Source organism: Cyanistes caeruleus, unplaced genomic scaffold, assembly GCF_971803275.1.
Source record: "Cyanistes caeruleus unplaced genomic scaffold, bCyaCae1.hap1.1 HAP1_SCAFFOLD_65, whole genome shotgun sequence".
Lineage (NCBI taxonomy): Eukaryota > Metazoa > Chordata > Aves > Passeriformes > Paridae > Cyanistes > Cyanistes caeruleus.
In genome coordinates, this window is record NW_028255884.1 from 3795972 (window position 1) to 3821505 (window position 25534).

Genomic DNA, 25534 nt, shown 5'->3' on the forward strand with positions numbered 1-25534 from the left:
TGTGGTTCCAGTTGTTCCCATTTACCTGCACTGTGGTTTCAGTCTCTCCCAGTCTATCCAAGTTGCTCCTAGTCACTCCTCAGGTGTTTCCAGCCTGATCCCAGTTGCTCCCAGCCACTCCCAGTCACCCTGAGTGCAGTCCCAGTTGCTGCCAGTATGGTCCCAGTCTTGCCCAGCATGGCCCAACTGCTCCCACTGTGATCCCAGTAGGATGCCAGTTACCCTCAGGATGGTTCCAGCTGCTCCCTGTTCCTCCCAGCATGATTCCAGTTGCACCCAGTTGGCCCCAGTATAGTCTCAGTCGCTTCCTAGATGATCCCAGCTGCTCCCTGCATGGTCCCAGTCATGCCCAGTTGGAGTTGCCCCCAGTGTAGACCCTGTCACTCCCAGTTGTTCCCAGTTGTCCCCAGCATGGTTCCCATTGTTCCCAGTGTGTTCCCAGTCATCCCCAGTATGGTCACAGACACTCCCAGTATATGCCAGCTGCTCTCAACATGTCCATAGCCATTCCCAGACACTCCTAGTAATCCCAGTTAGGTGCTTGTTATCCCAGTATGATCTCAGGCCCAGTATATCCCAGTCGAACTGGGATTCACTTCCTGAATTCACAGCCCCCCCATCCGTGGGATAAACACCCCCCTATCCCACAGGTGACGAGGGAGGGGGAGCCCAGCCCAGATATCCTGGGTGGTTCCTGGGTTGGGTTTTTTGGGGGTGATTATTGGAGAATGAAGAACACCAAGGCTGAGAAGAAAATGCCCTTTGGGGGGACATTTGGGGTTCCCAGTGGCAGCTGCTGGCAGAGGCAGCCTGGAGGAGCAGAGCCCTGTGTCCCCGAGGACCCCAAAGTGGGGATCCCAGAGAGGGGGAGCGCCATGATTTGTGGGACCCTCAATTAAATAGAGAGGGACAGGGTGTCTCCTTGGACCCAATGCACCCCCAACTAGGGAATAAGGGGAGCAGGGACCCTGGGACCCCAAAAACTTCCAGCATCCGTAAGTGGGGAGATGGAAATGGGAGGAAGTTTTCAAATTCCTGGGGCACTCCCAGCAGCCAGAAGAGGTCAGGGACCAAGTAGACAGGGGACCCACAGTACAAGTGTGACCCCCAGCAGCTGGGACAGGGGTGAAACCCTGAACACCAAAAGGGAGAGAACAGAGATGGAACTAGAACTCCTGGGAGGCATTTTCAGGGCCAAATTTTAGTGGTGTACAATTTTTATGGACCCCATGTCTTGGGTTGCAATTCAAGATTCAACCAAAAGTATGTATTCTGTCAACATCTGTTAAAAACTAGTGGAGCAGTTTTCATTATCTCCTCCATGACCCATCCCTCATAACTGGGGGATATCTTCTGTTAATGGGCCAGCTGTTAAAACCAGGTGGGGCAGTGTTCTTTATCTCTTCCACCACCCATCCTTCCTCCAGGGGGATATCTTCTGTTAATGGGCCATTGAGTCTCACTGCAGGACTGATAAAATGACATCATCCCATTGTGAGATGCTGCACCCAGGGGGAGGAGCCAAGCATTCCTGACTGGATATAATCTGGGAATCAGAGCACCACAGGCAGTCTTTCTCCACTGGATTCCCAGAGGAGAGACCAGACCCATCTACAGCACCAGAACTTCAGAGGTAAGCTACAATCTTCTATGGGATCACTGCTTCAACAGAACCACATCAGTCACTCCAGGAGGACTGCAGCCACCATTTAATCAGACTGCTACCAGCACCCTGACCAACGGGGTGTAAGGTTGTATTCTGACTCTGTTGGTGGGTTGTTTATTTGTTGGTTTTTTTTTTTGTACTGCTGCATTTTCATTTTCCTTTCTTTAGTAAAGAACTATTATTCCTATTCCCAGATCATTACCTGAGAGCACTTTGATTTCAAGATTATAAGAATTCGGAGGGGATGGGATGCTTACATTTTTTATGCATTTCAGTGCAGGTTTCTGCCTTCCTTACCAAACACCTTTCCTTTCAAACCAAGACACCTCAGATGCCCCAATGACTTCTAAAGATGGACTTGGTAAGAAGGACCATCAAACTCCATGTGCTCATTCCTTGTTTTCTCCCAAACCAGGATTTCTCATTCCCAAACCTTGGCCAGATGGAGAAGCAGGCTGTGAGGAAGAGGAAGATGCCATGGGACACCCAGGCAGGTAAGGAGGAAGTCAGTGCCCCTTTCCCCCTCTCTCCTGCTCCATCTCCCAGCCCAGCATGGCCCCCGGCTGCAGGACAACCCCGCTGCCGATGCTGTCCTGCCGGGGACGCACTGGGGGGATCTCCTTCCCCTTCCCTCTGGCACGGAGGCAAATCCCATCCTCTCCTTGTCCTTCCTCCCCCAGACCAGGAGCTGAGGATGGAGACCAGGGAGGACAAATCCCCACGGCAGAACCTCATGGAAGAGGACGTTTTCAGCGGTACCACAGTGCAGTAATCCAATGGGGAGGAAAAGCCCCGGAGATCCCACAGGAGGAGGGGCTCCAAACCCATCCCAGGGTGCTCTGAGGAGGAAAGACCCACCCTGTGCCGGGAAGGTGGCCGGAGATCCAGCCGGGGCTCTGAGCTGGTGGTCCATGAGCGGCTTCAGGATGGGGAGAAGCCCTACAAGTGCTTGGAGTGTGGGAAGAGCTTCAGCCGGAGCAACCAACTGATCTGCCACCAGATGATCCACACTGGGGAATGGCCCTACGAGTGTGGGGAATGTGGGAAGGGCTTCAGCTTCAAGTCCCAACTCATCATCCACCAGCGCATCCACACTGGGGAGAGGCCCTACGAGTGTCCTGATTGTGGGAAGAGGTTTCAGAGCAGCTCCACTCTCCTCCAGCACCAGCCGATTCACACGGATGAGAGGCCCTTCCGCTGCCCTGACTGTGGGGAGGGCTTCAAGCGAAACTCCCACCTCATCAGGCACCAGCGCATCCACACTGGGGAGAGGCCCTACAGGTGTGGGGAATGTGGGAAGAGCTTCAGCCACAGATCCAACCTCAATACCCACAAACACATCCACACTGGGGAGAGGCCTTACAAGTGTCCCCAGTGTGGGAAGAGCTTCTCAGACAGGTCTAACTTTGGCAGACACCAATGGAGGCACCGGTAAGGAAAGCCCTGCAAGTGCCTCAAAATACAGGAAGAGCTTTGTGCACTGCTCCAGCTTCATCCGCCCATGGAGAATCCACATTGGGAAGAGACCTGGTGATCCATGTTCCCTGGGATCCATGCTGGGAAGATACCTGTACCTTTTCCTGCCCATGGGAATGTCATGATGTGGGATCAAAGAATGTGAGACTGTGATCATGGTCCATTATATTCAATCCCATCTCAGGTCATTGCCAGGGGTGGGAAAAGGACTCCCTCTCTCTCACCAGAGAAGGGTGTCCTTTCTTGGCAGGAGGAAATACGTGGCCAGGAAGAGTCAGTTGGTGGTGTTTTAGTTTTCCCTGTGAATGATTTGTCTTATCCTTTCTGTTACCAAAATTGTTTCTGTGTCTGTTTGTTCCTTATCCCGTTGCTGTTATTCATAAAGTATTCTTATCCCAGCCTGGATATTTGTGCTTTCCATGGGAGGTGGGAGGGAAGAGAGCAGCAGCGCGGTTTCAGCAGGAGCAGGAAATTGGGGAATGCCATTCCTGAAGCCCAGCCCATGGAAACCGAGCATCCCAGCTGGTGCCAGGCCTGGTTGCCATGGCAGCAGCCTTGGGAGCGGGTCCCTGGCTGGGGGCTGCGGGAACCTCTTCCCTCTGGTGCCCAGGGACAGGAGTGGAGGGAGCAGCTGGAGCTGAGGCGGGCAGGTTTAGGCTGGATGTGAGGAAAAGGTTTTTCCTGCGAGGCTGCTGGAGCACTGAACAGGCTCCCCAGGGAAGGCTCCCAGCTCCAGGGCTGGCTGAGCTCCAGCAGCGTTTGGCCAGCGCTGCCAGGCCCAGGCTGGGATTGTTGGGGTGTCCTGTGCAGGGCCAGCAGTTGGATTGGAGGATCCCCATGGCTCCCTCCCAGCTCAGCCAATTCTGTGACTCTGTGATCCCATGAGCCTGGGGATGGGACTGCAAATGGTTGCCATGGCAACAGGCTCTGGCTCCAGGCCTGAGCTGGTGTTCATGGCAACCACCCCTGGCATGGGGTCTCCATGGAGCTGCCAAGGGACTGACCATAGCAACAGGGGCTTTGATGGTTGACATGGAAACAGACAATGGCAACAGGTCCTGGTGATAGCTGCCATGGACTTAGACCATCGCTACATGGGGCTGGTGATGGTTGCCTACGAAGGATCAGATTTGTTACAGGCCCTCAGAAGGGTTCCATGGGGACATTCCAAGAGTCTCCAGGCTGTTCAAGAGCCAGAATGTCACGGACAGAGACAGGGGTTCCATGGAAACCGCCCAGGGGTTTCTGGGGATGCTGAAGAGCCGTGTGCTCAGACGCTGTCCCAGCAATTCCATGGTGACATCCCAGGGGACCCTGGGCTGCAAAGGCACCGCTCTGTCACAGGCACTCCCGGGGGCTCCACGGTGACATCCCAGGAGTCCCCAGGCTGCCAAAGAGCTGGGATGTCACAGACACTCCCAGGGCTTCCTGTCATGGGCAGAGTGGGAGCTTCAGGCAAAAGGTTTATTTCTTTATTGGAGAAACCCCTGCTGAGTCATGAGGTGGAGAAATGACACTCAACAGCCACCAGGGATCCTCAAACCCCTTCAGGCTGCCTAGACTTTGAAATTCTTTCTATGAGAGGAGACTGGGAGCAGCTGGATCCAGTCCCAGCCCCAGAGTTTGTCAAAGGCTTATGTGTAAAGACTGGACAGGTGGAATTGAACCATAATGCAATTTTCCCCACAGGATTAACAATGGAATATCAGATGTATTTATACAAATGCCACTGTGACTGATTCTGGCATGATTAGACAGATTTAATTACACCACAGAGTAAATAAAGAAAAAGAGTTATTTACTACAGTGCTCTAGGGAGCAATTTTGTAGTAAACAGGGCCTTGCTGGAGTTGTTTGAGCCCATTCCAGGCACAGCCTCCTGCTCCAGCAGGAACTGCCTTTCCTGTGCCATGGCCAGGGCAGATCCTGCTGCAGGAAAAGCCCCAGGCCAGCCCCAGCCCTGGGAAGGGCTCAGGCACAAGTGCAGAGTGCCGTGCTGGGAGCTGTGCCAGGGACAGCCTGAGGCACCAAAGGCACCTTGGCAGCAGCAGCTGCTTCCAGGCCATGGCCAGAAGGCTCCCTTGGCACCCCGGCCTGGTGGCCAGCACTGCAGAGCTGCTGCTTCAGGGCTCATTTCTGGCTGGGCTCTGAAAAGCCACTGCTGCTCCAGGAGCCTGACTGGGAAGCAATTGGCCCCAGCACCTTGGGGACAAGATAATAATGAAACAACTCTTTATTCCAGCAGAGACAAGGCAGGGGCAGAGGAAAGGGGAGAGCCAGGCCCAGGGGACATGGCTGCAATGGTGATGGCTGTGAGGTCAGTGCCACTGCAGCAGCCTGGCTGGCCCTCAGCAGACATTCTGGCCAGGAGGGTTGTGAGGGCACCCAGCACATCAGAGAACCCACACAACAGCAATTCCATCCTTGGGGAGGGGAGAGGCTTTCACTGTGTCAGGTTGCACAGAGCTCCTGCTCTGGGAGCAGTCCTGGGATGTGGCATCCACTTCTCTGGAAAAGCAGTTGTAGTTTTGTGCTTGTAAAATATTTTTTTAATAAATAATTTAATAATGTTTTGTGATTGTAAAATATTTTCTCCTTCTAACAAATCTAAATCCATTCTCCTTCAGTTTAATTATATTGATCCTTGTCAATCCAAGATTTGGTAGAAAATAACTTTGACCAGTGTTTCCATTTTCACAGACCATGGAGAAGACCCAAAATCTCCCAGGATGGGGTTTGATGGCCTCATCACATAAGTAGCAGGTAGAGGCTGAGGGCCCTGGGCTGTGCAGCTGCAAGACCCTGCCAGAGGCAACTTGTGCAGCCCTTTGGCCGTGGCTGCTGGCCCTGGGCCTGAGGCCAGCAGGGGACAAGTGACCCTGGCAGCCCTGGGGCCTCATTGCCTCCTTGTCCCTGCTCAGCAGCCTGGCAGGGGCCGCCCCATGGTGCTGCCCTTGGCATTGCACATCCCCACATGCCAGTGGCCCGGGAAGAGCCCTGAGCAATGAGGGAGGGACAGCATCTGCCTTGCCAGGGGCTGGGGCTCAGCCCTTGGCCCTTGCCATTCCTGAAACACATCCAGCTTTGCTCAGCACCACAGACACCTTTCCCTTGCTTGTCCCCAGCTGCCATCAGGGCCTCCAGTCTTCTGCTCTACCTGGAACCTGGGGACGCTTTCTCACTCGTGTCTCTCATTTCAACTACAAGAAACTTCAGTGTTTCCATCTGACTTGGAGCTCTTGAGGAGTTTCTGGAGCACACTCTGAGGGACTGAGTGTGATGCCAAGAGCCCCAAAGGCCCGAGAGGGTGATGAAAGTGCTGGTGCTGTGTCTGTGCTGCTGAGCTGGGCCGGGCTCCTGGCCCAGAGGCAGCTCCTGGCAAGGGCAGCGCTGCAGAGAGACAGCTCTGGCCAGGAGCAGCTCCTGAGCACAGCCCAGCAGGGCTGGGGCCCTGCCAGGGCAGCTCAGGGACACAGAGAGCAGGCCCAGACAGAGCTGCCAGGGGCTCAGCATTGGCAGGGGCTGTGGGATGTGCCAGAGGGGGCTGTGTCACAGCAGCACCTCTGTGGCTGTGTCCTGGAGCCCCAGAGCAGCTGTGATGTCAGAAAGGGGCTGTGTGACAGCTCTGAGTGGGCTGTGTGAGGTCACAGCTGGGGCTGTGACATCACAGAGTTTGTTGTGTGAGGTCACTGAGCAGCTACAGTATCATAGAGGGGACTGTGTGACATCACAGTGCAGGTTGTGACATTGTAGTGTGGCTGCATGACATCACAGTGTGGCCTGGGTGATATCACTTAGTGGGTTGTGACATCACAGAGAGGACTACGACACTAGAGGTTAGATAGACAATATCACAGAGAGGGTTGTGACATCACTGAGCAGACTGTGACACCACATGGTTGTGATATGAAATCCAGGAGTGGGCAGTGACATCATAGAAGAGCCATGTAACATCTCAGGACAGGTTGTATGACATCACAGTGCTGACTGTGACATCACAGAGTGAGCTATGACATCAAATGTGGCTGTGTGACATCACAGAACGCTATGTGACATCACAAGGTGGTTTTGTGGCATATAGGAAGAGATGTGACATCACAGAATGGTGGTGTGACATCCCAGGGCAGGTTGTGTGACACCACTGAGTGGGCTGTGACATCCCTGGTGGCTGTGTGACATCTCGAGGTCGCTGGGGAGGTCACTCTACCCCTACCTCCATCACAGTTCCCCCCAGAGAAGGCAAATGCTGCCCTTGGAGCAGCCTGTCTGCACAGAAACACTTCCAGGGCTCTCTGCATTTCCCTTCCCTCACTCTTGCCTCACTCACACACCTCCCAACAACCCACTTGGTGCTTTCAGCTGCAAGGAGTTCAGAGCTTGTCTGTCCTTCAGCAGCTGCTCTAATTCTGCCTTCAGACAACTCTGGGGTTGTGTTTATTGTAGAACTCCCTGTGTGTCTGAAACATTCCTTGTGTGGTTCTGCCTTGGGGAAGGGGAACCTCCTTGGTGGCACCTTGGGCTTGGCACACACTGGAGGAGGGTGTCTGTTTTCCGTGGGGAAACTCAGCAGTTTTAGATTGCTAAAATCAAAGAAGGAAAACCCCTCTTTGCCTGAGTGCAGCCAGTTCTGTGAGCAAAGCAGGTCCCAGGAGAGTGAGGAGAGACAGGATGGGGCTGGGGAATGTGGAGCAAGGTTGTCCCCACTGGGTCAGACCTCAAGGCACAGCTTCTCTGACCTGGCCAGACCTCCTTAGGAGAGACCCTGGATCAATATCCATCACTGAATGCTGCAATCACCTCTGCTCTAAAGAGAACAGTAAAAAAAAAAAAGACACCTTTTAAAATAGGAACAGATATTTCTTAGAAGCTCTTTGAACTATTTCTCCATAACTGTTGTAGGAAACTTTCCTAGGAACTGCACCAGACCAGAGGGAAATCAAGGCACAGCCATGGTTTGTTAGGATTTGCTTGATCCTAATGAGCCCCGTGGTGCATTTGGAGCTGAGCCCTTGAACCTCAGGGCCTGAGAGGAGATTGCACAAACCTTTCAGGAGTCAAAGTCAGAGGAAACACCCAAAGTGTCTCCAGGCATTAATGGGTGCCACTGAGGTCCATCCCCAACAAAGGCTCCTCATGGACTCCTTGGAGGAGAGAACTGGAGGCCAGGATTGCACAAAAACCTCCCAGAGACTCAGTGTGGGAAGGAAAATCCAAAGTAGCTGAAAAATCCCCGAGTATCTCAAAGTATTGATGAGCCCCACTGAATGTCAATGCAAAGCTCCCAAGGGACTCGTTAAAGCAGATAATTGGGGCCAGAATTGCACAAACTTCTCAGAGACTCAGGGTGAGAAGGAAAAAGGAAAGTGCCTTAAGAACCTGAAGTACCTTGAAGCATTAATGAGCCCCACTGAGTGTTGTTACTGACAAAGCCTCTCAAGGGACTAATTACAGCAGATAATTGGAGGCCAGGATTGCACAAAGCTCTCAGAGACTCCAAAGCAAAAGCCAAAGTCCTTTGAAAAAGCTGCAGTCCCTGGGAGCATGAAGGAGCCCCCAGGGCCATTCCTGAGCAAGGCTCCCCAGGGACTCCTTCCAGCAGATCCCTGAGGCCACTGGCATGTGGGCTAGGGGGGATGCTGAGGGCAGGCCAAGGGGGTGACAGTGGCCAGCCTTGCTGGGGCTGTGCCAGGAGGCCCCAGGGTCTCAGGACAAGGTGTCTCCTCACAGCCCTTGCTGGCACAGCTTTGGCTGCTGTGGCCCAGGGCACCAAGCCTTGGCTTCTCTTTGTCCCCAGCTGTCATCAGTGCCTCCAGTTCTCTGCTCTGCCTGGGGCCTGGGGACACTTTCTCAGTCATGTCCCTCAGTGGGACCCATTAAAACTGAAAGAAACTTTGGAGTTGGATTCTAACTTGGAGTTCTTGAGAGCTTTCTTCCCCTCCCTGTCAGGGGCTGATGTTCAGGGCCTCAGCACAAAGCCCCAAGAGGCTCATTAAAGTCCTGCTGCTGTGTCTGTGCTGCTGAGCTGGGCCGGGCTCCTGGCACAGAGGCAGCTCCTGGAAACCAAGAAGAGCTTCAAAAGCACATTTCTCTTGCTGAGCAGCTCTTCTGCCAGCCCAGCAGGGCTGGGGCACTGCCTGCAGCCACCCTGGGCACAGCCCAGAGGCACAGAGAGCTTCAATCAGTCAGGGCTGGGAAGGGGCTGAGAAGTGCCTGGGGCAGAATCCCTGCCAGCCCTTGGCACAGGAAGCCTCTGGCTGCAGGACAATGCAGCTGCAGCTCCTGGAGGCATCTCCTCAAGCTGGAACATGCCAGTGCCTACAGACTCTGTGAGTACATTCTCTGCCTGTCCCTTGTGCAGAGCAGCCAGGGGTGCCCAGGGCTGTCCTGCAGAGCAGGGTCCTGCAGCCCAGGGCGCTGTGCTGGGGCAGGGACTCTGCTGCCTGCCAGGGACAGCTCTCAGCCGGCCCGGGGAGCTGCTCCCAGCGCTGGGGAGAAGCTGTGGGGGGAAGGAGCCACCCTGAGCAGGGCAGGGGCTGCTGCTGAGAGGGGCTGGGTGGGGCAGGGCTGCTCCCAGCTCCAGTCCAGCCTGGGCACAGCTCCAGAGGACACTTCCCAAAAGAAGGTGAGACTGGGATTACTGTAAAGATCAGGAGCTTTCCTGAGACTGTTTTCAATTTCTTTCTTTAAGCAGGGCGGGAAAGTTGTGATGATGACAAAAATATTTTTGCTTTTTATATATGTTTAATAATTTTTTAGATCTGTAAACTATTATTATATAGTTGTAAAATTATAATCCTTAATTAACTCAAACTACTACTATATACTTATATAATTATTATCATTAATTAACTCTGTTTCCTAAACATTCTCTTAGATTTTAGAACAATAAACTGACCTTCTAAATACATTTCTGAAATACCATATTGTCTTATCATCAGGGAGAGGAGCTACAAGAAGAGCATTTTGTTTTGTAACCAGAATGTGAGCAGTCATAACAAAAAGTGGGGCAAAGAAACCCTTGGACCTACTCTAATAGATTGTCTCAGGGGTGTGTAACTGGGGCAGCTGAATCTCCTATTGAATATTTCTGTTAAATATCCTAATTAATTAATCTTAATAAATTGCTGAAATAAGGGGCCAGGTGTGCCTCATCCCTACTGGGACACCTGGAAGTTTCCAATAAAGGTCTGGTTTTTACTTTACTGTTCTAACACTGTTGCAGAGGTTTGGGGTTTTTTTCTCTTTTGATTATAGACAACAAAGGGGATGAGAGAAGCAGAAGAGGAATTGTAATCCCAGAATCACAGAACATTCTGAGTTGAAGGGGACACACCAGGATCAGCAAAGTAATGTTGGAACATTTACAGAGATGCCAGAATTGTAAGTTTGGGTGCTCAGTCTCTCTGCTGGGAGGCTCCTAAACAGCCTAAATGCACTGCTCTGATATTGTCATTGGTATCTGGGGCTCTCAGGGAGGCTCTGGCATCTGCAGCAGCTGAGTCAGGCCCTGCCCTTGGGATTGCTGCCAGGCAGGGGTGTCCATGGGAATGGGGTGTCCCAGCTTCCCTGTGACCTGTGGGGTTGTGGGCAAAGCAGTCCATGGCAAAGGGGAATGAGCTGAGCCCCCTCCCTGAGATCCCATCATGGGCACACCTGGGGATCTCCCTGCTGTGTCCTTCCAAGCTCTGAGCTGCCCTCCTGGCTGCAAATCTGTGCCAGAGCCTCTCAGAGTTCCCTGAATGTCCCACGGGGAAGGGCAGAGATGCCACAGCTGAGGAAATGCTGTTGGCTCTGCCAAGGGAGCCGTGAGTGTCCTTGGCAGAGGGGGGTGCTGAGACCTTGCCCAGGGACCTTTAGAGAGGGTGAGACATTCAGGGATCCCTCTGCCCTGGGCAGGATCTGGTTTATCCCAGGGTGACACAGGAGTGTGATTGTGCTCTGATTCCAGCCAAAGGTGCAAACCCAGGGCAGTTGGGAACAAGCCCATCCAGCCCCTCACCTTCCCTAAGCCACAGGGAATCCTTTGCCTCTCACATCTCTCAGTGGGAAATTCTGAGTGCAGCAGAAATGCTGGGGATTTCTGACCTCAGAGAACCAGGAATGATTTGTGCGTAGGAAAACAATTTGTAAAACCAACTCCTGCCATATTTTACAATTGCCATCTGCTTGTGTGCAGATGGCAACAAGCCTTCCTGCATTAGGAGTGATTCCCCTGACACATCCTGAATTTCCAGCCTTGTCCCTCTCCTGCATGGCCACAAACCCAGGGCAGCAGGGCAGGGATGGCTCCTGGAGAGCCCCCAGGCACAGGCCTGGCTGCTCCTGGCACACTCAGACAGCACAGCTGGAGCTCAGTCAGGGACCTGGGTGAAGTTTTCCCAGAGCAGGAACAAGGGCGGGTGAGTCCCAGCCTCTCCCGATTTGTCACTGCTTTTTTTCTTCATCAACAGGTCCCCATGTGCAGCCACAGCAAATGTCCAACAGCAGCTCCATCAGCCACTTCCTCCTGCTGGCATTGGCAGACACGCGGCAGCTGCAGCTCCTGCACTTCTGCCTCTTCCTGGGCATCTCCCTGGCTGCCCTCCTGGGCAACGGCCTCATCATCAGCGCCGTAGCCTGCAGCCACCACCTGCACAGCCCCATGTTCTTCTTCCTGCTCAACCTGGCCCTCACTGACCTGGGCTGCATCTGCACCACTGTGCCCAAAGCCATGCACAATTCCCTCTGGGACACCAGACACATCTCCTATGCAGGATGCGCAGTCCAACTATTTTTTTTTGCCTTTTTTGCCTCAGCAGACTTTTCCCTGCTGACCATCATGTGCTACGACCGCTACGTGTCCATCTGCAAACCCCTGCACTACGGGACCCTCCTGGGCAGCAGAGCTTGTGCCCACATGGCAGCAGCTGCCTGGGCCAGTGCCTTTCTCAATGCTCTCATGCACACAGCCAATACATTTTCCCTGCCCCTGTGCCATGGCAATGTCCTGGGACAGTTCTTCTGTGAAATCCCACACATCCTCAAGCTCTCCTGCTCAAACGCCTACCTCAGGGAACTTGGGCTCATTGCTGTTAGTGCATGTTTAGCACTCGGCTGTTTTGTGTTCATTGTTTTCTCCTATGTGCAGATCTTCAGGGCTGTGCTGAGGATCCCCTCTGAGCAGGGACGGCACAAAGCCTTTTCCACCTGCCTCCCTCACCTGGCTGTGGTGTCCCTGTTACTCAGCACTGGCACATTTGCTTACCTGAAGCCACCCTCCATCTCCTCCCCATCCCTGGATCTGTCCCTGTCACTTCTGTACTCGGTGGTGCCTCCAGCCCTGAACCCCCTCATCTACAGCCTGAGGAACCAGGAGCTCAAGGCTGCAGTGTGGAGAATGATGACTGGATGGTTTCGGAAACGTTAAACTCCTGGAACATTACTGAATATCACTTGTAATAAAAATCATCTTTGCTACTTCCTGTTGGTTTAATTTTGGAGGTTTTCTGTGTTTTCCTTTTATAATCTTGTCCACAAAGAAATGTCATTGTTTGTGCCGTTTCTGATTTTGTTTCCCTCTCCACCTTCCCTGTGGCCACAGACTGTGTCTATGAGGGGCTGTGCTCTTTGTGGCTTTAAATGAACGAAAGGACCTCCCAGCAAAGTTTTCTGCAGAGATGCCCCTTTTGTTCCCTTCTCTGGAGCTGCAGCAGCAGTGTCTGTGTGCAGAGCTGGGGGCAGATCAGTGCTGGCACAGCAGCTGTGCCCAGGAGCAGCAGCACTTGGTGTTGCCAGTGCTGCTCCCGTGCCACTGCCCCGCTGCCCTCCTGGCCCTGGTGTTGCGGCAGGGCCTGAGTGCTCTCGGGGCCGGGCACAGCCCTGGGGGTGGCAGTGCCGGGGCTGCAGCAGGGACAGGCCATGGGCACTGCTGGGGCAGCGCTGACGCCTCAGGGCAGGGCCTGGGGGCTCCAGGCTCCTTGCCCAGGCTCTCTCAAGAACACGGCCAGGCCAAAGCTCAGCACAGAAAACCCCCGTGAGCAGCCCCAGGCTGGCCGTGGGCAGGCTGGGGGCAAACAGCATGGCTGGGGCTCTGCAAGGTCCCTGGGGGAGATGGGAAGGAGCAGCAGAGCAGGGGCTGATCCATCCCCACTGCGCTGGACACCCCAGGGCAGCGTCCCAGCGTGTCCTCATGGAGCTGCCAACAACATCCCCCCTGTGCAGCCCTGGCCTCTCCCCCAGCTCAGAGAGGTGCCGCATCCTTGCAGGCACATGTCATGAATAAAATCTCTCAAGAAATCCACCCCGGATGAAATACTGTGTTTAGTTATGTACAGTTAATGTTCTTATCCCATTTGTAAACCTTGTACCCCTTGTTTACTCCGATGGTTATTAGTAATGTTAATTACTTACCAGTTTCTGAAGTGTTTTAAAGGTTCTTATGAGACATTCCTGTACCCTTTCCCCTTACTTCCCTGCTACCTTGTAACAGAGCTGCTCCCATGGGGGCTAAATCCAACTAACAAAAGCAACCCATTAGAAAGGTATGCCACAGAACCAGACAACTCCCATGGTCGCTGTGCCACACTAGAACAAAGAAACTCCCAGGAAGCTGTGTAACCGAGTAAAATGCAAACTAAGGCATGCAGGACACCAAAACAATAAGCTAACAGAGGAATAAAAGGACAAGAAAACTTATTCAAGCAAGCTATGATGCAAGATCATCTCCCTGCATCACCTAAACCTGCTTAGAAACCATCTTCCTGCATCACCAGGACCTAAGAGGACTGGAAAGGACTGACAGCCCTAGACAGCAAACCAGGATGACAGGTCCCTGGCTACTCTCATGAGGATGGAAGCCCCAGCTCTGCAGTGTGTGCTGCAAAGCTGAATTGTGTCTCCTCCTTGGAGCTGACAGTGTGGGAATGGCTGTGGTGCAAGCAACCCCTCAGGCCCCCCCACCCCACCCCAAGAGCTGAATCCTAATAAAGGCATCAAACAGGAGTTTTGTCTCCTGGCCAATTTCTTTCAATTACCGTGTGCTGCACAGGCCGTGGCCGAGGGGGCCTGGACCCACCCGGAGCTCCTCCCGGAGCCCAGCGGACTCCAGCTCAGTGGGGGCCGGCAGCGGGGCACGGCTTAGGCTCGGCAAGGTGTGAGCAGCCGTGGTCCGGCCCAGCCTCAGCCGGGGTCCCGCAGCCTCCCGTCCCCACCCGGTCACTGCTGGGGCCAGCCCGGCCCCGCCAGGCCGAGCCTGTGCGATTCAGCCCTTCTGGGACACAGGGCCAGAAAGACTTCAGCCCTGAAGCAGCAGGCTTTGAGTTCAAGCCTTGGGAAGCACTTGCCAAAGGCTTGATGGCAATTCATACGTTCATCAAGTCACCCCACTGAAAGTTATGTTTCTAGAATCTTCCCGTATCTCTCCCCCAGTTGGTTGCAATTCGTCACAGTACTTTGCATCTTTCTAACCCCAGTCTGTGTCTGGACCCATGCCCTCAGACTGCGCCCTCACACCTCCCCTAGATATTGTTGTGTCTGCCCCTAGGCCTGGTCTTTGCACTTTGCTCCTGTGCTGTGCAGGCTTTATGGGCCTCATCCCTACTTGATTTTCCTATTCCAGTTGGTTTTGGGGACTCCAGTGAACCCGCTCCTTTAATTTCCTCCTCGGTTGCCCGGGTGTCAGGGGACCCTGAAGCTTTAAGGATTGTTGTGGCCACTGTCAGCACGACTGCAAGGGCCGCAGTGCAGCGGGGCCCGGCCCGACTGGCAGCCGGGTACCTCCTCAAAGGTGGAAGCAAGAGAGAGATTTCCCTGGCTTGTCTGCCTGCAAAATGTCAATCTCACAGAGGTGGATGCAGCTTTTTAAATGCTTTAATAGGCAGTCAGTTCCCACAGCTAGCCAGCTCTTGGATTTTGCTTGGCACAGGGGCAGCTCTCGCTTAGCAGCTCCTCTCAGTAAAATCATTTCCATGGGGGGCTTCTTCCCTGCTCACCAAATAGCAATTCATGCAAAAGCAGCACAAACTGTTCTTCCTGTCCTCCTATCTTTGCCAGAGAGTGCCTTTCAAAGGGATAATAATTGGGAGGGAGGGGGTTTACATTTTCCATTGCAAAGGAGCCTCCTGCCTCCCTTAGCAGGCCCCTGTCTTTCAAACGAAGACACACACGGTCTCCTTTTGCACCTTCACTTGGCCCCAGCCACTCCTGATCATTTGAAGGAGCGGCTCAGAAGAAGGGGCTGCCATCCCCCAAGGCCTGGGCCGCTCCAGGCTGCTCCTGGTGCCTTGGGCTGTTGAAGGGGTGCTGGGGTGGCCTTTGTGACACAGGCACAGGGTGCTGGGGTGCCCTTTGTGACACAGGCACGGGGTGCCGGGGTGGCCTTTGTGACACAGGCACGGGGTGCCGGGGTGGCCTTTGTGACACAGGCACGGTGCGTCAGGGCCCGTGGTGACGCGGGACCTTGCGGTGCCCAAAGTCCATTGTGACATGGCAGAGCCCCGCCCCGGCTGGGGGGTATATAAAGGGCTTGTGGGGCCTGGGTCAGTCCCAGGACAGTGGCTGTGTCCAGGTACCTGTGTGTGCCAGAGGACTGCAGGCACGGAGGAGGAGAAGGCAAAGCCCAAGTCCCAGCCCCCGAGGCCCTGGCCCGGCTCACAGAGAGCCCAGGCCTTGAGGGAGCAGCAGGAGGAGGCTGAGAGGGCAAGCAGAGGGAGGAGAGGAGCCGTGGAGTCCTGCGCTGAGGAAGAGCCAGAGCTCTGCCGAGGAGAAATGAACAAGTTCCAGCAAGGGACTCCAGGGGAAGCCTGCACTGAGCCACAGCTGTCCCCAGGAGAAGCCCGGAGCTGCCAGGAGCTCTCTGAGTGGGATGAAGTCCTTGAGCAAGAGCTGGTCCAAGTATGGGGGAGCTACTGGCATTTGCGGGACTGGGATGAGGGCAGGGAGCAAGAGCCCTCCCCAGCTGTCTCCGAGTGGGACGAGTGCAGGGAGCAGGAGCCGTGGCAGGCGAACAGCGATCACTGTCAGGAATTCTCAGATTGGGAAGAATCTCCTGAGCAGCGGCTGTCCCCAGGAGAAGGCACGAGCCGCCGGGCACTCTTGGACTGGGAAGCTTGCCGCAAGCAAGAGCTGTGCCAGGATGGCCAGGAGGTGACTGGAGGCAAAGCAAAGAGAAAATCCTCCAGGTCCAGCTGGGATGATGACAGTGATGGAGGGCTGGCTCAGGACAGCAGGGAATACTGCGACATCCTGTGCAGCCAGCTCAAGGCCTGGCAGCGGGAGGACAATGACTGGGATGAGGTGAGCGTCCTGGAGCTGCACGAGGAAGGAGAAGAGGCCAGGCAGCAGAGACTGGCAGATTTAGCCCGAGAGGGAATCCTGCTGCCCGTCCCTCGAGAAGCTTGGGTGGAGTGCCAGGAGCCCGAGCTGTGCCCACAAGAGCAACTCTGTGCTGGGCCTGGCCCTGTGGCAGCCCAAGCCACGGTGGAAGATGTCTCTTCTCCTGGGCAGCCGCTTCCCCACAGGAAAGGCCGCTTGCTCTTGAGGCGGGTGCTGCGGGTGCTGCTGGCGCTGCGGGGGCTGTTCCACTGCCCCTGCCTGGCGGCACAGCCACAGGATCAGCGCCCGCTGCCAGCAGTGCCGGGCTGCAGATGGCGGCTGCTCCGCGGCCTGCCCGGCGCCCCGAGGGAGCCACACAGGCTGCCCCGGCCTGCGCTGGCCCTGCGGGCCGAGTCGGCCCCGGCCACTCTGCGGCACCCCTGGGGCAGCTCCCCGAGGGCACACGGCAGCCCAAAGCGGCACCCGAAGGGGGACCCTCGCTGCCGGGGCTCAGCGCCGCATCCCGGCCCATCGTCCGGCCGGGAAGGCACCTGGAAAGTCATCGGCTCCCAGCGGCAGCCTGGCACCGCCAGCGGCACCCCTGCACCGAGTCCCCGAGGGCCACAGCCACACGGCTCTTGGCCCTTTGCAGGGACACTGGCTCCAGCTCCTCCCTGCTGGACTCCAAGGCCATTTCCTCTCCTCCGGAAAGGACTCCATGCTGATCCTGGGGCACTTTGGCCATGAGGAATGGACACAGACAGGAGGTGTTGCTCCCAGGACACGACGGCGGCCTGCTGGAGTGCAACACACACAGTTCTAACAAAAGAAAAGAAAGTTGTGTTTAGGAAGTAGTAGTAGGAAAGAAAAAGCCCAACACCCCCCCCCCCCACTAAAACCTGCATAAGACCCTCCAGAAACCAAAAAATGATAAAGAGTAAGAATAGGAATATTAGGAAGAAGAGGTAGAAGCTGAAGTAGATGAAGACGTACTTAAAACATGGAAAATTAAGAATAAGAATAAAATGTCTGGAATACAGAGTGTGTGCCCTTGTTTCTGATACTTAGTTATAAGATCCAGGTATAAGTTCCCCCAGGCAGGGCAGGTCCCTGGGTGCTGCCCCTGGCCCAGATAGTTTTCAGATGGGAAAAACTATCAGAAGTAAGGTTTTAGAAGACAAAATGTCTTCCCTGCTGACAGCACCGTAAGGAATAGCTGCAGGGCAGAGTTTTAAAAACAGAGGTTGTCTTGACCTCTCTACAGCCTTGCATGGTGCTCAGCATGATAGATCAGGGGAAAAAATATTATAGTGGTGTGGTAGCAGCCTCAGGGAGACAAAGAGTTACATTGTCCCACCCCAAACCCCTTGAGAAGGGCAGCCCAGGAGTTCTGACTGGGTTTGAGTCCCTGAGGGGCTCTCCCTTGCTGTGCTTCTACTGGTCCCTGACCCTGAACTCCACCCTCAAAGGTGGAAACCCTCGGGGGTTCTGTCCCTCAAAAACCCTTGCTGTGCCTCTGTTCAGGGCTCTCTGTTCTGGACCTGACTTTGTACCCATGCTGAATAAATGGTTTTGTGAACCGGGAGCCCGTCTCGGTTGGTGTTCCATGCTGGTCCCCAGAATCCTGCTGCTTCTCTGGACGAGATCCTGAGGTTGCTGACTGCAACATATGGTGAGAGAATGCGTGGCATCCAGCAAAGCAAGAGAACAGCAGGACCCGGCTCCATGGACACCTCGTAAGTCACCGGCTGATGGCTTGAGAGCCAGCCAGACCCCGCCTAAGAAATGAGGACTCGAGAGTACCTGGCAGGAAGGCTGGGTTGGGAGTGCCTTGGGCATGGGGAAGAAAAGGGCTTACGGAGGTGTGGGAGCCGGGACCAGACGCTGGGACACCTTCCATCACCCAAGGAGACGTATTATGGACGATTATATTAACATTATGGACGGTTATATTAACATTATGGACGATTTTGGATGGTATGGCTCTTCTGGTGGACTGTTTTTGTCTTCTGTGAAGTTCCTTTTTTTTTTTTTGTTGTATACCTCCCTGTACCTTCCCCTTTCCCCTGTTTCTAAGGGCAGGACAAAGGGTGAAAAAAGCCAAGATGGCTCGGGGCTGCTGCCAACTCCCCATCACCCCGGTGTCTTTCTGCCATCCCATCCCCTGTTTTCCTGAAGGCAGGCAAGGGACGGAGAACATCCAGAGTGATGCAGGTCTGCTGCCATCTGCCCGTCATTCCGTGTCCTCCTTCACCCCCTGTCTTTCCATATTCCCCGTTCCCGGTCCAGGAAAGTCCATCCCGGCCTCCCCCCCCATCCCAAGATGGCTCTGGCCACGCGGTCTGGGATCCCTTGTTTCCCGCCTTGCTCCTTCTTTTCCAGCCCCGAACCTTCCCTTCCCCCAGTAACTCCTGCTTCGCTCCCACCCCTTTGTTCGGTGCTCCATCCCTGGGGGCTCTGCCTTTTCCATCCTGGGCAACACCTCCTCTGGGGAAATCAAAACTGTAACCTGAGCTCCCAGAGCCAGTGTTTCACCGAGATCATCTAAAGCAGCGATGCCCACATGGGAACCAGAGCCGAAACTGGAGATGGAAGAACTCTGCCCCTCGTGAGAGGAGATCTAAGAGCTGCACCCTTCCTCAAAGAGAATCCTAAACTGGAAGAGACTGAACTAAAAAACCATTATGTTTGCATTAAGTACCATCACTGTTTAATTTGCCCGGCGTGGTCCGAGATTGAAATGTTTGTTTTCAATATTGTTTTTCTGTTTGCTTAATGTGTTTTGTTATTGAGTTTTTGTTGTCCCACAAAGCAAAGCGGGTGCTCTGTGGAGGAGGTGAGATTTTAAGGTATATGTTTGGAAACATTTTAAGCTCCTAATTAAAATAAAAAAAAAAAAAAAAAATTAAAAAAAAATAAAAAAGGAGCAGATGTGGCAGCGGCCTCAGGGGAGACAAAGATTTACATTGTCCCACCCCAAACCCCTTGAGAAGGGCAGCCCAGGTGTTCTGATTGGGTTTGAGTCCCTGAGGGGTTCTCCCTTGGTGTGCTTCTACTGGTCCCTGACCCTGAACTCCACCCTCAAAGGTGGAAACCCTCGGGGGTTCTGTCCCTCAAAAACCCCTGCTGTGCCTCTGTTCGGGGCTCTCTGTTCTGGACCTGACTTTGTTCCCATGCTGAATAAATGGTTTCATGAACGGGAGCCCGTCTCGGTTGGTGTTTGATGCTGGTCCCCAGAATCCTGCTGCTTCTCTGGACGAGATCCTGGAGTTGCGGACTGCAACAGCAGGGTATTGGATGAAATACACAAATTGACACATTGGGGGACGCAGGGTCTATGTGACCACTCCTTGAGGGAGAACATCTGCATAGGGGTTTATGATATAGCAAAGGCCATCACTCAGGGCTGTGTAATGTGTCAAAGGGTAAACCAACGAGTGATGACGAAACCTGTACAAGAGGGGAGGGAACTAGCGGAGAGACCCTTCCAAAATGTGTAAATTGATTTCACAGAAATGCCTCTAGCACAGGGATACAAACACCTGCTAGTGATCATAGATAACCTGACCCATTGGCCAGAGGCTTTTCCCACTTGGAATGAAAGAGCGAGAGTAGTAGTCAAAATACTTTTGGAACATATTGTCCCCAGGTATGGGTTAATCAATAACATAGACTCGGACCAAGGCCCCCATTTCACTGCCCGTGTCCTCCAGGAAACCACTGAAGCCCTGGGGATAAAGTGGAGGTTACACACCCCATGGCATCCCTAGAGCTCCGGTCGGGTAGAACGGATGAATAAGACCATAAAAACGACCTTAACCAAACTGACTCTGGAGACTAAATTAGATTGGATAAAATGTTTCCCTTTGGCTTTATTACAGATAAGAACCCGACCTCGAGCAGATTTAGGGGTATCCCCCTATGAAATGTTATTTGGACTCCCCTTCCTAATTACTCCTTACAGCACTGCCCAGTATACGGAAGGGGAAGAAACCTCAAGGAGGTATTTGGAAACTGTTGTTAAAACTTTAGAAAACCTCAGGAAAAAAGGGTATCTCCCTCAAACTCCTCCCTTTGAGGTAGACACACACCATATTAACCCCGGGGATTGGGTATTGGTAAAATCTTGGGCTAACTCTCCTCTCACTCCAAAGTTTGAAGGACCCTACCAAGTTCAACTCACCACACATACGGCTGTGAGAACCCGGGAAAAAGGGTGGACACACGTGACTCGAGTTAAAGGACCAGTGGCGCCACCAGATGGGGAAGTAAACTCCGAAAAAGATCCCTCTAACTGGACTGTTGTCCCCAACACCAAGGACTTGAAAATAACCTTAAGGAAACCCAGAGACTAAAGTCCCCAATCAGGAACTGGAATTACAACAGTTGTTAAGTGTTCTCTTGGCTGCAACATTTGTGGTTAAGTGTTTCTTTAAAGTCTGTGAACTAATGTTAAGGTGTTTTCCAGTTGTGGTTAACTTGTAACTATTATTATTATTATTATTATTATTATTATTATTAGTTGAAAAAGTAAAAGAACCCCTCCCCCCCCGAATAAGGCTCCAATTTCCTAGCCAAGACTATATTCCTCCCTGGGCAGCTTTTCCCAAGACCAAAACCGACAACAGTAAAAAGGAGAAGGACAAAAAAAATAATAAAGCTGTAAGCCTTGGACTCAGACCCCCCAAAAAGTGTGAGGAAAACCCCAAGAGGCAAGACCAGGGGAGATCAAACATGGTTCCTGCTGGACTCTTGGGAGTCACGGACTGGAGGGAGCCTAAAAGGATCATCACAAGGCTCATGGTAGGTCTGGTGATAGCAGTGCACCTCACCAATGCCATGGGGACAGACTCTTGCATGAAATGTTATTATCCCTTGTATGATGGGAAAAATCTAGGGTCCCTGGTAAGGGTCCACACAAACTTGAGTCCTTCTTGTTATAACAAATCACAATTAGAAGAATGCCAAGAAAACGGAAAAACATATTGGATTACCAGAAATATGGCCACTTTTAGAGAACGTCTTTTGGGAGACTGTCCCATGAGGGATACTTGGCTGTGCTTTGAAAAGAACGAACCAGTAAAAGGTGAACCTGATGTGGTAAAGGAGAAAAGAGTGGACATGAGTGTGGGAAATGAAGAATAGGAAAATTTGAGTGGGAAGAACTTGTTCATTGATTTAGTTGAAAACATCGGCAAGGAATTAAATATAACTGATTGTTGGGTATGTGGGAGTACTAAAATGTCTGATATTTGGCCCTGGGAGGGAATTAGCTTGAAACCTCGAGAAATTTTAAGCATAAAATGAACTGGGGAAGGCCAAAGGACACCAGGGTATAGGAGAAGGGAAAAATGGGAGTTAAAGGCTAAGGTAATTGGGGAAGACTGTATTCTACAAACTGGAAAAAGATATAGAACCCTGGTGGGGCGGATGGCATGCAAAAGATATAACGAAGAATCTAGGAACTAAATGGGTTCCCCCAGGAGCCCAACCTAAGATATTGATCCTTAGAGAAGAGGGAAAAAGGGTGCATTCATCACAAAGGATATAACCTTTATGAATGTGCAGAAAGAGGGATCAATCCCTTCTGGGGAATTAGAAGCCTATCAAAGCATTGGGAGTACCCCTATGAAGACAGGGAGGGTTTTTGGGAAGCCCCAGATGATTTCTTTTGGATCTGCGTGGATGCAGCTTATACACATCTACCAGGAGACTGGTCAGGTAGCTGCACGATTGGGGTGATAAAGCCAGCTTTCTTCCTGCTCCCAAAAGAGATTGGCTCAGAGCTTGGAGTACCACTATATGACAACCTAAAGAGGCCCCTAAAAAGGAAGAGGAGAAGTGTAATAAGCACAGGAGGGACCCAGAACTGGAAAGGAACAGTCTGGACCCTGGAGGAAATAATAAGAACTTATGGGCCAGCAACCTGGGCCCAGGATGGGTCCTGGGGATATAGGACCCCAATATACATGTTAAACAGAATAATCAGGCTCCAAGCTGTAATTGAAATAACATGGAACAAAACAGCCCTGGCTCTTGATCATGTAAGTGACCACCTCTCCCAGACCTGATGTACCTGGTGTACCAACTCCGACTGGCAGTAGATTACCTTCTCGCTGATGAGGGGGGAATCTGTGGGAAGTTCAACACCTCTGAATGCTGCCTAGAAATAGATGATAAAAGTGAAGTTATCTGGAACATTTCTAAAGAGATCAGAAAAATCTCCTACGTAGGGAACCAAGAATGGACACCGATCCTGAATACTGATTGGTGGGATAGTTTCTGGTCCTTTAAGGGCTGGTGGAAAAAGGTGGCATTCATTGGTATAGCGGGACTAGCAGGACTGTTATTTCTTCCCTGCGTCATCCCATCTATGATCAGAATGATTACCTCAGTAATACAGTCTAGCAGCACAATCTACAACTCATTAGAAATAACCCAAGAGAAGGGAAAAACTAAGATCCTAATGTTAGAAAGTTCAGAGCTGAAAGAAGCAAAAAGGGTATATGACCAATACCAAAGACTAAAGAAGTTTCACTACCAGGAGCCTGAAACAACAAATTGACACAGGCTGATGCCTGGTCAAATTAAAAGAGGGGGGATATTGCTATAAATAAAAATCCCAATGTTCAAATTATATGTTCCTGTTTCAATCCCAGTTCAGGTCCCTGGATAAGGGGTTTTGGTGTTGTAAGTCCCAAAAGGGTTCACTGTTAAGAAGTTCGTACTTGTTTTATCCTTGCATTTGTATCCCCATCCCTTATTCTCTTCCAACCCGTCGGGCAATTTAGCCGCTGCTGCCCAGGATGAACCTCCCCATTTCCCATAAAGACTTGCACATGGGTGCATATTAAAATCATATTACCACCTGGGAGCAAAGACAGCCCTGGACAACGCGCCACGCTCAGGGAACATCTGGAGGACCCCACTGTGGAGGCAGCGGGGACCTGGGGAGACTGGGTGTGCCAATCCCAGTCCAGCAAGCTGGTTGCCATGACCTGGGCAGGACTTGAGAGGGAAGACACCCCTAGACCTTTTAGCCTAAGACAGAGTCTCTGGGTGATCCTGGCGAGCATTAGAGGCTCTGGTTGTGCTGACAGTGGATGACAACAGGCCTGTGTGATCCTCGACATCGACCACAGGGAGCAGCGGCAGCGTGCACCCCGAGCCCCCACCTCTAGGCCCAGTTGTCTCTAATAAAGGCTTGTTAAAGGGAGCAGAAGGTCTCCTGGCCCTTTAATTCACCGCACCTGCACTGCCGGGGTAGGAAGCACAGCTGGGAGGAGGGAGGGGTGGGGGGAAGCTGGTTTTAGGGGTATTAATTTACTTCTCACAATCCTTCTCTGAGCTTTCGGAGTTTTCTGCCAGAAATCTCTCTCCTCCCCCACTCATCCACAGGTATTTGGGGCAGTTTTCTCCTTTTTGGGAGAAATCCGAGCGATGCACTGAGGCACCTAATTAGAGGTGGGAGAAGTGAGGCTCCAGGGCTTCCCGCTGAGCCGGAGCCACCGAACACCCAGGGCAGGGAAAAGCGGGCCGGGAGCTGCGGAGAACTTTGTTTGTGTTCGGAGCTCAATGGCGGCTCGGGCCGGGCCCGTTCCAGGCGTGTTCCTCATCTCCGCCCTTCCCCTCACACAGCCCGGGGCGGGCCCTGAGAGCGCGGGGCGGGGCTGTGCCGTGTGCAGAGCCCGCCGCTGGCTGCGATTGGCTGCTGCTGCCGTCACTCGTGGCTCTGGCGCGCGCTGATTGGGCAGAGCGGGGACAAGCCCGGCCCCGCTGGCGCCCCCCAGGGCGGCCGTGGGGCAGGAGAGCCGCCATTGCCGGAGCGTCTGTGCGGGCCCGGCAGCGGCGGCAGCGGCCGGAGCCCGGTGAGGCGGCGGCGGAGCTCGGAGGCGGCCCCAGCCATCGCAGGTGGGAGCCGCGCTCGGTTCTGCGGGGGCTCGGGGCTCGCTGCGGGCCCGGGAGGGGGCGGCAGGGGGCTGTGGCGGGTGGCTTGTGCCGTGGCCGGCCCGTGTTGGCCCTGGCGTGAGGGCGCTGCGGGAGCGGCTGCCCGCGGCCTCCTTCCTGCTGGGGCCTCGGCAGGAGCCGGTGCCGGAGCAGCGCTGGCTCGTCCCGGTTCGTGTCGGTAGCCCGGAGGTGGCTGCGCTGTGCCCGGGGCTGGGCGGGAAAATTCCCGGCGCCAGAGGTTTGTGTGGCCAAAGGAGCCCGAGGAGCGGTGTGAGAGTGACTTTATTGCTGCCCAAAGGGAGAGGCCGTGGGGCATTTGCCGTGCGCTCTCTCCAGCTGCTGGAGGACGCGGCCTCGTTTTTGTCCTGATTTTCCCGGCCGCGTGTCCCTGTCCCTTTCCCCACTGGCGGAGGTGCTTGGAAGGTTCAGACTTCCCCATCTGCCTCCTGCATGTCCCGGTTAATATGTACCCACCACTTTTGTATAACATCCGATATGGATGGCTCTGTTAAGTCTTTGTTCTTCTGGAAGTTCAGGAATTTAGCGGGACTTTGTCAGAGCAGCGGTCCTTGTCAATTGGTAACATTTTCTGAAACTGATGCTTTTTCCCATTGCTTCCTTATGTGCAAGTCCCTGGCCCTATCTGCAAGCAGATTCACTCACTGACCCTGTTTTTTCTTCCTGGGTGTTCTTTGATTTTGGGATTGCTCTCGGTGCCCTCATTCTCAGTCCTTTTGTAGCCGTTTGTGGCTCAGGAGGCCTGGCTGCCCCCTGCATCCCCTTGCTCAGCTGCTGAATGAGCTGCACTCAGCAAGGTGTGTGCATGGTGAAAAGATGAGAGTTGCTGTAGAACATAAGAGGAGAAACTGCATTAGTTTAACCCATGGTCTGCCAGGGAACCACAAAAAAGTTGCCCATTCCCATCCTTTCCATGTTTGGACTAGTACATGACATTTTTCTTATATCCTTTGTTATCTGTTTCTCCACTTTTCCTTTGTGATCTATTTGCCAACAGCAGTTTGAGTTATTTAATTTTCCACAAACTCTGCCTCCTTTCTCTGCTAAAAGATAATCTGACCCCATCCCATGGTGAAATGTTGTGTTCCTCATCTGTGTGGATTGGTTGGGAAGAAAGTCAGGAACTGGAGCTGTCTG

General features: G+C 53.2%; 2 protein-coding genes across 2 annotated transcripts in view; both read left to right on the top strand.

Moving 5' to 3' along the window:
- LOC111944753 (uncharacterized) overlaps positions 1-25534 on the top strand; it is a 245903-nt gene that overhangs the window by 142813 nt on the left and 77556 nt on the right. The window contains 1 exon segment of the mRNA XM_086872437.1: positions 2555-3064. Coding sequence (XP_086728563.1) covers positions 2555-3064 — 510 coding nt within the window.
- LOC147647217 (olfactory receptor 14J1-like) lies at positions 11616-12548 on the top strand. The gene has a single exon (XM_086872607.1). It carries the CDS (start codon positions 11616-11618, stop codon positions 12546-12548), a length of 933 nt encoding a protein of 310 aa, XP_086728733.1.

Coding starts and splice junctions, on each gene's coding strand:
- LOC147647217 (XM_086872607.1), top strand. CDS start 11,616: ATGTCCAACAGCAGCTCCATCAGCCACTTCCTCCTGCTGGCATTGGCA.